We start from the raw sequence: 13,093 nt of genomic DNA, 5'->3' as shown, positions 1-13,093 counted from the left end.
CTTTTTTAAAAAACATTTATGTATTTATTTTGGCTGCACCGGGTCTTAGTTTTGGCACATGGCATCTTCATTGTGGCATACAGGATCTTGTAGTTGCAGCATGCAGACTTCTTAGTTGTGGCATGTGGACTCTTAGTTGTGGCACGCATGCAGGATCTAGTTCTAGTTCCTTGACCAGGGACCGAATCCAGGCCCTCTGCATTGGGAGTGTGGAGTCTTATCCACTGGACCACCAGGGAAGTCCCTCTTTAATGTGAGGCTTAATGGAAGACAGCTGCCATCTGAACTGCGACAACACATTCAATCTTTTGCCATACATTTTTTTATTTGAAATATATTACAAAAATCTGGCCTCACCAGATATGTAGTTGGACAAGGAAGGAGCACTTTAGTAGCCTTTTTAGATAATAGTGCATATTCTTTTTAGATAACATACCAAAACTCTAAAAGCAATAATTTCCTTAAAGGTCACTGAAAATGTGAAAATTGAAACAAAATCAGTGAACTTTTGTTGTGGTCTATCTTTCACTCTGAATGAATCTTTTACTTGTCTGTGGGTGATGTGACATCATGCGTTGGTCTTTCAGAAACTACTGATTCATTGAGTGATGCAGATCTTCCCTATATTGATCCATTTCATTACAAAAATCTCAAAAAAGGTCATCTTCGTAAATATTTCCACTGATCTTACCAGAAAGTTCAAGAAAATGTCTGCCATATACTCCAGTGTGAATAACCAGTTTGTCAGTTATTCTTTCAAGTTAAAAAAATAAGTGAAACTAGTTTATTTTTTTTTTTTTACAAATCTAACTCAAACAAGTGCATGTGTTCTTAAGACAACTAACACAGCTTACACAGAAGTGTAAAAAGATATATATTCAAGGGTAGAAATTTAATAAAACTAACAACTTTTCTGCTTCATCAAATGCACTAAGTAAAACTGGCCTTTTTTTTTTTTCTCTTTTTAACTGCTAGACATGGCCATGAAAAACATGGTGACTACTAATACTATTTGGTACCACTGCTCTGATTCCTACTAAGGCTCCAGCTTTTTATCCACCATTTGCCTTAGCACTGTAAGTGCAAATGTCAATACTGCAAAACAGGCAAAAAAAGTTAGCATTATTATGAAAATAGTTTTGACCTCACAGACCCTCTGGAAAGAGCCCTAGGACTCCCAGGGGGTCCACAGGCCATACTTTGAGAACCATTGTTTTAAAAAAAAATTGAAAGGATAAGGTCTCTTTAAGTATAATAGTTCTATGAAATCTAATTTCAATAAGCTCTACAAATTCTTCCTTCATGCCATGCTATAAATTTGCTTTTTTTAGTAATATTAATAATCAGAGAATCAACTCAATCTGATTTAATCTTTCTCACGAAATGAAACTTATCTAGAATGTTTGCAAAATAACATATTTATGATGCTAAAGGAACAATTATTCAAAAATATACAAGTCTAAAACTCTTAAGAAAAACTTGTTTGTGTAAAATGACAAAAAAATCTACAATATAATAATGACAAAAATCATTATACTTACTGTAACAGAGCTTCATTTTGTTCCATTTTATCTTGAGATTGCTAGAAAGAAAAAACAGTAGTCTTTTTCCAACTGAGGAATGCTAAGCTAATGTAACAAGCTAAAAACTTAACATTGAAGGTAATTCTTATGTTATTCTTAGCATCTTTTTTTATTGTGGTAAAATACATATAAAATTTACCATTCTGACCGTTTAAAAATGTACAATTCTGTGGCATTATGTACATTCCCACTGATGTACAATCATCACCAACATCCACTTCCAGAACTTTCTCATCTTCCCGAACTGAAACTCCATGCCTATTTAAACACTAACTCCCCACTTACCCCTCTCCCAACCCCTGGCATCCATGCTTCCACTTTCTGTCTCTATGAATCTGATTACTCTAAGTGCCCCGTATATAAATATCATACAATATTTGTCCTTTTGTGACTGGCTTATTTCACTTAGTATGATGTCTTCAAGGTTCATCTATGTTGTAGCATGTATCAGTATTTCTTTCCTTTCTCAGGCTGAATAATATTCCATTGTATGTATGTACCATATTTTATTTATCTACTCATCTATCAGTGGACACCTGGGGTGCTTCCACTTTTGGCTATTGTGAATAATGCTTCTATGAGTGCGGGTGTACACATATATTTTCGAGTCCCTGCTTTCATTTATTTTGGGTATATACCCAGAAATGGAATTTCTGGATCACATGGTAATTCTATGTTTAATTTTTTGAGGAATCACCATACCACTTTCCATAACTGCCACACCGTTCTACATTTCCTACCAGCAATGAGCAAGAATTTCAATTTTTCCAAATTCTCATCAATATTTGTTATTTTATTTTGGTAACAGCCATCCTAATGTGTGTGAGATGGTATCTCATCATGGTTTTGATGTGCAATTCCCTAACGGTTAAAGATGCTGAATATCTTTTCATGTGCTTATTAGCCATTTGTACTTTTTTTTTTTTTTTTTTTTTTGCCGTGCTGTGCGGCTTTTGGGATCTTATCCCCAACCAAGGATCAAACCCGGCTCTGGCAGTGAAAGCGCCAAGTCCTAACCACTGGATCATCAGGGAATTCCTCACATCTTCTTTACTGAAATGTTATTTATATTCTTCGTCCATTTTTTAATCAGGTGGTTGTTGTTGAGTTATGTCTCCATATATTCTGTGTAACAATCCCTTATCAGATATATGATTTACAAATATTTTCTCCCTTTCTTCTGGTTACCTTTTCACTCTGTTGATAGTGTCCTTTGATGCACATATCTCAGGATTGTTTGCATTTTTTTAACATTTATTTATTTTATTTATTTATTTGGCTGTGCCGGGTCTTAGTTGCAGCACGTGGGTTCTAGTTCCTTGACCAGGGATTGAACCCAGGCCCCCTGCATTAGGAGCGTGGAGTTTTAACCACTGAACCACCAGGGAAGTCTTGCACATAGGTTTTTAATTTTCATGAAGTCTAGCTTATCTATTTTTTATTTTGTTGCTTATGCTTTCAAATTCAAGAAATCATTGCCAAATTGAATGTTATGATACTTTCCCCCATGTTTTCTTCTAAGAGTTTTACAGTTTTAGCCATTATGTTTAGTTTTTGTCTTAATTTCTTTCTATAAAAGAATTTGTGGGGACCTCCCTGACAGTCCAGTGGTTAAGACTTTGCATTCAAATACAGGGGGTGCGGGTTCAATCCCTGGTTAGGGGAGTGAAGATCCCACATGCCTCACCGCAGGAAAACCAAAACATGAAAACCAGAGGCAATATTGTAACAAACTCAATAAAGACTTTAAAATGAGACAAATCAAAAAAAGTCTTAAAAAAAAAGAATTTGTAGAACTTAGGTAAAGAGAAAGGGAGTGTTCCTTCTTTTTATTCCTAGTTCTTCCCTTTTCTTAGTCCATTAATCCATAATGGTTCTGATGAGCCATTCTTGTCAGGTTCTGAGTTCTAACATTTTGGCCCTCTCCTGAGGGCCAAAACTCATACAAACTCCATATCACAATGTTAAATGCTTAATGGATTCTGCCTAATTCTCAAGTCATGCCAGAAAATCTGAAGTTGCTGTGTCCCTTTCAAAAAAGATAAAATGATAAAATGCTTCCATTTTAAGATTTCATAGCACACTGGCTTTCATCACTTTAAAAGGAATTCTTACCTTTTACTATTCTTATCTTATTGGCATCAAAGCAGATCTTCAGAAAAAGATCTCTCTTTGGGGGACTCTCTATGTTTGTTTCTATGATCAATAATAAAGCTTTCTGAAAATATGTAAAGCCATTAGCCTGAACTTTCAAGCATTTTTTGATCACTGAAACAGCCATAATAACAAAACACAAAGTAACCTTAGAACTTCAATCGTCTCCAATTAATGTTCATGGTTATTTATTGATAGTGCATCCTTACACTGCTCAAGGTTATCACACTGGTTCCACGTATACATACTTTCTAAGCAGACTTTACAAAAAGCTCAGAGGTCTAGAGCAAAGAAGGAATTTCAATAAGTAAACTAGAAATTCCCAAGGATTGATTACACAGGGTATACTTATATACTTACTAGGTATTTCTGAGTCTTCACAAAGCAAATCATTGAAGTATCTGTAACACTCATTTCATTTACCTTACTAGAGGACCAGTGAATTTTCCTGTTGAGGGCTAATTTTTCATTTGACCCTACCCACTTAAGTAAAATGCAAAAGATAAGAGAGCAAGTAAGAAGGAAGTTTGCTCCTGACAGCTGACTTTTTTTGCTCTTCCATAGGCAGAAATACCCCTCAAGAGCTAATGCCTCCAAATATAATGGGGGCTGGAGCTGTTCCTTTGTTGATTAACAGAATGTAAGGATACACTTCAATCAATTCTTTCTCAAGGGGTGCAAATTGCCATCTATGCTTTTGATACATGTGACATTTTTCTCCTGCTCCTACCAGGGCATTAAAGTGCAAACATTAAAAAAAAAAAAAAACACCTGTTGGGGGTAGGGTGTGAGAGGCGAAAGAAGGTTTAAATTGATTGTATTAATTCAGAGGATCTGGAAAAGAAGCAAATCTGTTTATATATCCTTAACCAGAAAACAATACTCTACTATCTGAGATCATTTTCTTCAACTGAATCATGGAATCCCGGGAGAGAAATAGAAGCCTGGCCAACCAGATCAGCCTGACCAACCTTGGTCCTCCACGAGGCATGAGATGTCTCACACAAACTATCCTCACATTTCATAGAATGGAATACACAATTCCCGGTATTTAGCGTTTTAGTGATCTTGATGAATTACTGATAACATTTGCTTAAAATACCTTTCTCTCAGACTGAGGTAGCCAAATTTGGTTATCTATACAAATATTTTTTTTTATTATTTCCAAATATCCACATGATTGTCTTTTAGAGAGTTTGACCTGGACATATGATACCATTTCTACATTGCTTCAGTGTTATTAAATACAAAAATGATCATTTTAAACTCCACTGAGTAGTATCTAAATACAACTTAAACAGAAAGCTATTTAACCACTAAATGAGAACTGTCTTTACTCTGGCTGAATCAGGTGCCAAGGCCCTGTGTTCATCCCACTCCTTCCCAGAATATTCCTAAGCAATTGCAACTCTGGGCAGAGACAGCAATTCTAGGACCCTAAGAATTAAAGCAGGTCAGAATGGGTTAGAGTCAGGAAAAGGATATCAACAACATTAATGATCAGCACAGTAGAACAAGCGGTTTCCTAAGTTTTGAAAACTCACCCTGAATTTGAATGGGCCAACTATTCATGTCTCAGAGAGGTAGCTAGTAAGAGAGAATGTTACCTGTCTACTGGGCCTTAAAAAGACCCTGTAGGATGCAAATTACTATACATAGAAAGAACAAACAACAAGGTTCTCATCCTACTATACAGCACAGGGAACTATATTCAATATCCTGTGATAGACCATAATGGAAAAGAATATGAAAAAGAATATGTGTGTGTGTGTGTATGTATGTATAACTGTGTGGGTATATATACAGTTACACATATAGATGTATACACCTATGTATAATATATATGTATATACATGTATAACTGAATCACTTTGCAGTACAGCAGAAATTAACAACATCGTGGACTTCCCTGGTGGTGCAGTGGTTAAGAATCCGCCTGCCAATGCAGAGCACATGGGTTTGATCCCTAGTCCGGGAAGATCCCACATGCCGTGGAGCAAACAAGCCCCTGTGCCACAACTCCTAAGCCTGCGCTCTGGAGCTCGCAAGCCACAACTACGGAGTCCATGCACCACAACTACTGAAACCCGCATGCCCTAGAGCCTGCACACCGTAACTACCGAGCCTATGCACTACAACTACTGAAGCCCCACGCACTCTAGGGCCCAGGTCCCGCAACTACTGAAGCCCATGCTCCATAACAAGAGAAGCCACTGCAATGGGAAACCTGTGCACCACAATGAAGAGTAGCCCCTGCTCACTGCAACTAGTGAAAGCCCACACACAGCAACAAAGGCCAAATGTACCTAAATAAATAAATAAATAAATAAAATTTTAAAAAAGAAAAGGTAATTTTTAAAAAAAATAACATTATAAATCAACTATATTTCAATAAAATAAATTTAAAAAGACCCTGCAGTTCATATATACATAATCTCTCCATGAACTCTGTCCTTGCCAACCATGACCCTTCTTCCATTACACAGTTGTCAAACAAGCCTGTGGTTGCTCATTTTCCTTTCAAGGTTCTCTTTAATGTTCATTTTAACCGATTTCACCTCTACATACGGATAAGGGTGGAAGGTGGAAGCTGCATAATGGAGAGGGAAAGTGAAATTCAACCTGGATTTATACCTCTGAGACAGCATTTCAGAGAGCAGAAGATGGAAGGAAGCAGCCTGACGGTAATAATCACAAGACTGAATTAATCATTATTCCCTGTCAAATAAGTATTTTCCAGATGATCAAAAACTGATTATAGTAAGATCAATGATGCCTGCTTTTTTAGTCAGGGTTCTCCAGAGAAACAGAACTAATAGGATACATATATACATAGAAACAGATTTATTGTAAGGAACTGACTCATGTAATTATGGAAACTGGCAAGTTCAGATCTGCAGTGTGGGCCATCAGGCTCAAGACCTAGAAGGTGATTGTATAGATAAAGTCCAAAGGCTGTCTGCTGGATAATTCTCTCGCTCAGGGAGGCTGGTGTTTTTCTTCTATATAGGCCTTCAACTGGTTGGGTAAGGCCCACCCACATTATCAAGGGCAATCTGATTTACCCAAATCCACTGATTTAAAAGTTAATCTTTTTCAAAAACATCCTCAAAGAAGTTCCCAGAATAATGTTTGACTAACTAGCTGGGCACCTGATGGCCCAAGCTGACATACAAAATTAACTATTATACCTCCTAATTTTGATAGATAGTAATGTCTCCAATTATCTCTCCAGTCATATGACTAAATTCTTCAAACAAAATTTTAAAAATTTCTATGTAAAGTTTGAAAACTGCTTGACATATGGCACCTATAAAGAACAAGAAAAGGTAATGCAAGACCCAACAAAATTGATGAGTATGAAATATTTTAAAAGACTGCCCCCTATGTTTTTAAAAATTAGCACGGTGCATGTCAAATCAAAGATCTTCTATTTCGTCATAGTTTTCCCTTACTTAAAATGTTCCATCATTTCTTTTTTTTTTAAATTTTTATTGGAGTATAGTTGCTTTACAGTGTTGTGTTAGTTTCTGCTGTACAGTAAAGTGAATCAGTTATATGCATACGTATATCCACTCTTTTTTAGATTTCCTTCCCATTTAGGCACCACAGATCATTACAAAGCGCTCGCTGTGCTAAACAGTAGGTTCTCTTGGGACTTCCCTGGTGATGCAGTGGTTAAGAACCCACCTGCCAATGCAGGAGACATGGGTTCGAGCCCTGGTCCAGGAAGATCCCACATGCCGCGGAGCACCACTATCACTGAACCTGTGTTCTAGAGCCCGCGTGCCACAACTACTAAGCCCACATGCCACAACTACTGAAGTCCAAGAGCCTAAAGCCCATGCTCCAAAACAGGAGAAGCCAGTGCGATGAGACACCTGCACACCACAACAAAGAGTAAAACCTGCTCATCACAACTAGAGAAAACCTGCATGCAGCAGTGAAGACCCAAAGCAGACCCAATGCAGCCAAACAATAAATAAAAAATAAAAACATTTAAAAACAAAAAGAAACAGTAGGTTCTCATCAGTTATCTATCTTATATGTAGTAGTGTATATATGTCAATCCCAATCTCATTATTTCTAAAATAGTTTGTTTTTGAGTTGAAACATCAATATTTTATCTGAGTTTTAAGGAAAAATTTATTTAGAACTCTGTTTAGTAACTGAATTATTTAGAATTTATTTAAAATCAGGTTCAAGTTGTGAAACGATACATATTTTTTTCTTTAAATATCTCTGGGAAAGCACCTTTTCTGGTCTCTCCATTTCTTTATTTGACAAAATAAATTTCTATCATATAGTTAAATTTTTAAAGGTTTATTTTCAAAGAATAAAATTTAAAACTGTGAAACTAGCATCTGGCAATTTAAAAAATAATATTAATTAAAATTTGCTACTTTGGTAACATGGTCTAACTTTTACTGCAAACAAAAATGGGGGGCAGGGGAAAGTTAAAGGAGGTATCTATTTTACTACCAATGAATTCCCATGAAGGCAAAAAAAAGAGGGACAAATACCAAGTATTTCATTTATCTTTCTTATCTTAATTTTACAAGCCCACAACCAGCAGATGGCTGATTTACAATCTGATGAAGAATCTTTAAAAGATACATTCATTAATTCTTCAAGTCCTCTAAGGCAATTGTTCCAATAGCTGATCATCAGAAACTAAACTTGGGAGGCTTTTGAAAAATAGAGAGTCCTAGGTTCTACTCAAACACAGGTCTGAGAGTCTATATTTTTAAAAAGCTAGCCAAATTAGTTTGGTAATCAAGGTTTCAAAATTACTGTTCTGAGGTACAATCTAGAGCCTGGTACAATATTCACATAGTAAATGTTTCTGAGATAAATTGAAAAAAATTAATTTATATTTCCCATTTCACAGTTACTGAAGCTAAAGGGGAAAAAGTTCTTTTTTTTAATTCAGAAGTTGCAAAACTGATTTTTAAATAAATTATCAGAAGCTAAATTTAGACATCTCAGCTTTAAAAAAATATTTGGTATTAAATTTTACTCTTTTCACTAGATATAATTCAAGTAATACACCTTCCTAGGTACAATATTAAATAAACCCTCATGGTCACTCTTTGGAACTGCTGTCAGTTTCTATTAAAATATACGCATTCTCCCTTCTATTCCTTAAGGCTCTATAGTTATCTCTGGTTAGCTAACTTATTTATGCCAAGGTGCTAAACGAATCATCCCTTACCTTTCCCCGTGGTGACTGCATTAAAAAGAAACAAATAGGTGAAAACCTGTGTTTGTAAGTATGTGCCCACACTCATGCACGCGCGCGTGCACACACACACACATCAAAAGAAGGGTCTTTCAGTGGCCCACAAATTATACTACACAGACTAGTATCTTCTTCACAAATTTAAGGTGACCTCTGACATACAATGGAGATGAAAACTGTAATCATTATATTCTATCTTGACCTTCTCAATTCCACTTCTCTAACAGAAAGAGAAATAAATAAAGAAAAGATGGCCTAAAACACTTGGCTTTTACCGAAGCTGCAGCAGAGAAACAGGATAACTGGCTAAGAAAGGGGAAAAAAACTGAGTAAGAAAAGAAAGAAGCAAAATAACAGACAAAAAGAATTAATCATTATTAATCTGCCCTTATTTCAAATAGCATTACCAATTTTTAATAAGCATGTATTTAATCAATATGCTACACACCTGTAAGACTGCATCCTCACTAAGAACAGGCATCATCTGATTTTTACTCATTTGCTCTTCTGGATCCTCTCTGAGTTTGAAGTCAAGTTTAACCTCTGGAGAAGATGTGCCTAGAATGAAATACAATCATAAATCATTTGCAATAGCTTCAATGCTCTGCTCTAACAATGACCCAAGGATTTTATAGACACTGCAAAATGTCATTAAAAATCATTCTGTAAATCATAATTTCCTAACTGCTACTTTTATGTGTCAATGTTTTTAAATTTAAGAAGAAACATAATATGGACACCAAGTGGGGAAAGTGGGGTGGGGGGTTGGGGGGGAATGAATTGGAGGTTGGGATTGCCATATATACATTATTAATAAGAAAAAATATATCAAATTGTACACTTTAAATATATGCAGTTTATTGTATGTCAATTGTATCCCAATAAAAGTTCTTAAAAAAAAAAACAAGAAACATATATACAACGCTGAATGAAATAATACTTGATATTTCTTTGATCCAGGATGAATGAATGCAAAGGATATATAAAGAAAATTGTACAGACTTAAGCCTTGCTAAAAAGAATACTTTCTTTTTTCTTTTTTCTTTCAAGTCATCTTAAAAAATTCATAATGCTAATATATAATTCAGGAAGAGTCACAGTTTTCAAGATAGCAAATTTAGCCCATATTTTAACTTTTCTTCCCTTCCCAGTTCCCAAAAAGAATCCAAAGAAATCAGTTTAAAAAAAAAAATCTGAAGCACCAATGGGAAAAAGGAAATATACTCACTATAGATTAGAAGATGGGGATGGATTAAAGGGAAACCAAACCCTGGTTAGCAGCTTGTCACCATCATAAGAAAAGGAGAGGCTCCCTAAGAAGTAACCAGTACATGGAATTCTCCCATCAGAATACTAGAAAACCACCTAGCTCAAAGCAAATCCCACCAACAAAATATGAAAGAGGGTAAATTGGAAGCTCACAGTGGCTAAAGTCTCATACTGCTTGTACCAAAGAACTTACTGTTTGTACCAAAGAAGCTTAGGATGTATACTGCAGCCAACTACTCTGTGTAGGAGAATATGTTCCCTCCAAGATATGGAAATGTACTAAAATCTAAGGCTGATAAAATAACATAGTGATGGCACAGAAATAGAAAAAGTCAAATAAATCAGTAAAACAAAACAAAAAGCGGGAAACAGACCTATTTATATTTGGGAATTTAATATATAACAATAATGGTATTTTAAACAGTGGCAACAAGATGACATTCAATAAATAATATTGGGGCAATTAACCATTTGAAAAAATGAAGTTAGAGACCTACCCTCCCATATGCTAAATTATTCTAAAAATATTAAGGACATAAAAGTAAAAACAATAAATATAATAAATGGAAATAAAGATCAAAGAAAACATTTTTATGGTCTTGAGATAGGCAAAATATTTCCAAGTTTGAAAAAAAAAAAGCAAGAAACCTTGAAAAAGACTGACAACGCTTTTTCTACTATATAAAATTTTTACTACATACAATTTTTAATTTCTGTACTACAAAATACATCATGAATAACATTAAAAGATAACTGGGAGGGCTTCCTAGGTGACACAGTGGTTGAGATCCACCTGCCAATGCAGGGGACACGGGTTCGATCCCTGCTCCAGGAAGATCCCGCATGCCGCGGAGCAACTAAGCCTGTGCACCACAACTACTGAGCCTGCGCTTTAGAGCCCGTGAGCCACAACTATTGAGCCCATGTGCTGCAACTACTGAAGCCCATGCGCCTAGAGCCCATGCTCCGCAACAAGAGAAGCCACGGCAATGAGGAGCCCGCTCACCACAACGAAGAGTAGCCCCCACTCACGACAACTAAAAAGAAAGCCCGCGCACAGCAAAAAAGACCCAACACAGCCAATTAAATAAATAAATAAATCTTAAAAAAAAAAAAAGATAACTAGGAAACTGGGTAAAACTATTCACAACATACATATGACAAAGTTTTGCTATCTTTAATACATAAAATGCTCTTATAAATTCATAATAAAATGAGAATAATTATGAGACATTAAGGCAATTCACACACAAAAACTGTAAATGGTCGATATTAAAATATGCCTAACCTTGATATTCTTCAAAAATGCAGATTAAAATAATCAGATATGTTCTATTTACCAGTTTGGCAAAAATTTCATATGTCCTATGTTGGATCTAGGGGGAAAAATTCATCTTTTTTAGGGGGCAATATATGTCAAGATCTGACATGTGCTCATCCTTTAAAAGCAAATCAAACTTTAGCTAGTTATTCTAAGGAAATAATCAGAAAACTAGGCAAAGATATATAATACAAGAAACATCAAACATAATCAAATCATCATATAAGGGTACATTCATACAATAGAACAAAGGTAGCAATTTAACAGGTTGAGGTAGATTAATATAACAAAGAAAAATATATATAGTGCAATACTAATTATGAAAAAAGATATTTATATTGGTATGCAAAAGTCTAGAAAGAAACAAAAATACTAAACACTGGCAATTGTTGGGAGTGGAATTATAGGGAAAAGCAGGGGATGGGATCTTTCACTTTCTACATTATATAATTTTGTACTTTAAAAACATTTTATACTTTTAATAATTAGCAAAAATAATTACTGTCTATCTATTTGGGGAAGAGAAGGGGAAAGGGAAGAGAAGGAAAAAAACTTGGTTGGAATATTGAAACAGATCTCTAACTTCTTCCTAGTGGCATTTTATATATCATAAGAACACATTCTGGAGACCAATATTACACACAATCTCTTCCAATTACATGTAGGAAAAACTACTCCAAGATGAAACTGTAATTTGCTACTGGGGTATCAGGTGAGAAGACATACAGTGAAGACTTTGTGAACTACAGTTGAGCCTAGAACAGGGGGTTTGAACTATGCAGGTCCACTTAAACGAGGATTTTTTTTTTAATAGACATACATTCTGCCCTCCATATCTGTGGGTTTGGCATCCGCAGATTCCTCCAGCCACAGATCAAATTGTGTACTATGTTTAGAATCCACAGCTGGTAGAATTTGTGGATCCGCGACCCTCAGATAGGGAGGGCCGACTAGGGACTTGAGAATCGGAGAATCTGGGTATGTATGGAGGCTCCTGGAACCAATACCCCATGGATATGAAGAAACAAGTGTATACAGACAAAACGATTTTCATGATGTTTAGATTTTCCTTCCATTCTACACCTATTTCTAGACATCCTCCAATAAAAAATGGCTCACAGGAAGAAATCATAAAAGGAAACAACCTAACACTTGAACAGCTACGGCAGAATTGATCTTTTCGAACTGTAACAATTAGTGATACATTTTTCTAGAAGTGTTTAAATTGATCTAGAAGTGGACTCAGGAGGTTTGGAGAATTTGTAAGTGAAAGGCTTTTTTAAAAAATATATGTATACCACGGATATTTGTACCTTAATTTTAGTCTGAGAGAATCAGACTGATTATTAAAACGTTTATTTACTTTTGCAAATAGGAAAGTTCTAGTGTTAAGCAGGAGATTTTAGGGGGGAGAACTGCTGAGTGCCACTTCCACAACTCAGGAGCCCTCTCCAGGAGTCATAAGCATCTTCCTGAAGTTACAATCCCCACTGCTATCCCTATAAAGTAACAGATCTTAAGGTC

At 35.6% G+C, this 13,093-nt stretch overlaps 1 protein-coding gene across 1 annotated transcript in view; it reads right to left on the bottom strand.

Moving 5' to 3' along the window:
• ANKRD31 (ankyrin repeat domain 31) overlaps positions 1-13,093 on the bottom strand; it is a 133,426-nt gene that overhangs the window by 110,431 nt on the left and 9,902 nt on the right. The window contains exons 3-4 of the mRNA XM_057698413.1: positions 9,428-9,537; positions 1,542-1,582 (exon numbers count right to left, since the gene is read on the bottom strand). Of these exons, the coding sequence (XP_057554396.1) occupies positions 1,542-1,582; positions 9,428-9,537 (151 nt within the window). The remainder of the gene's footprint in view (positions 1-1,541; positions 1,583-9,427; positions 9,538-13,093) is intronic.

The sequence above is a fragment of the Hippopotamus amphibius genome, chromosome 1 (genome assembly GCF_030028045.1).
Source record: "Hippopotamus amphibius kiboko isolate mHipAmp2 chromosome 1, mHipAmp2.hap2, whole genome shotgun sequence".
NCBI classification, from domain to species: Eukaryota; Metazoa; Chordata; class Mammalia; order Artiodactyla; family Hippopotamidae; genus Hippopotamus; species Hippopotamus amphibius.
Note: the sequence above shows the minus strand (reverse complement) of the source record. Positions and strands in the feature narration are given on the sequence as shown.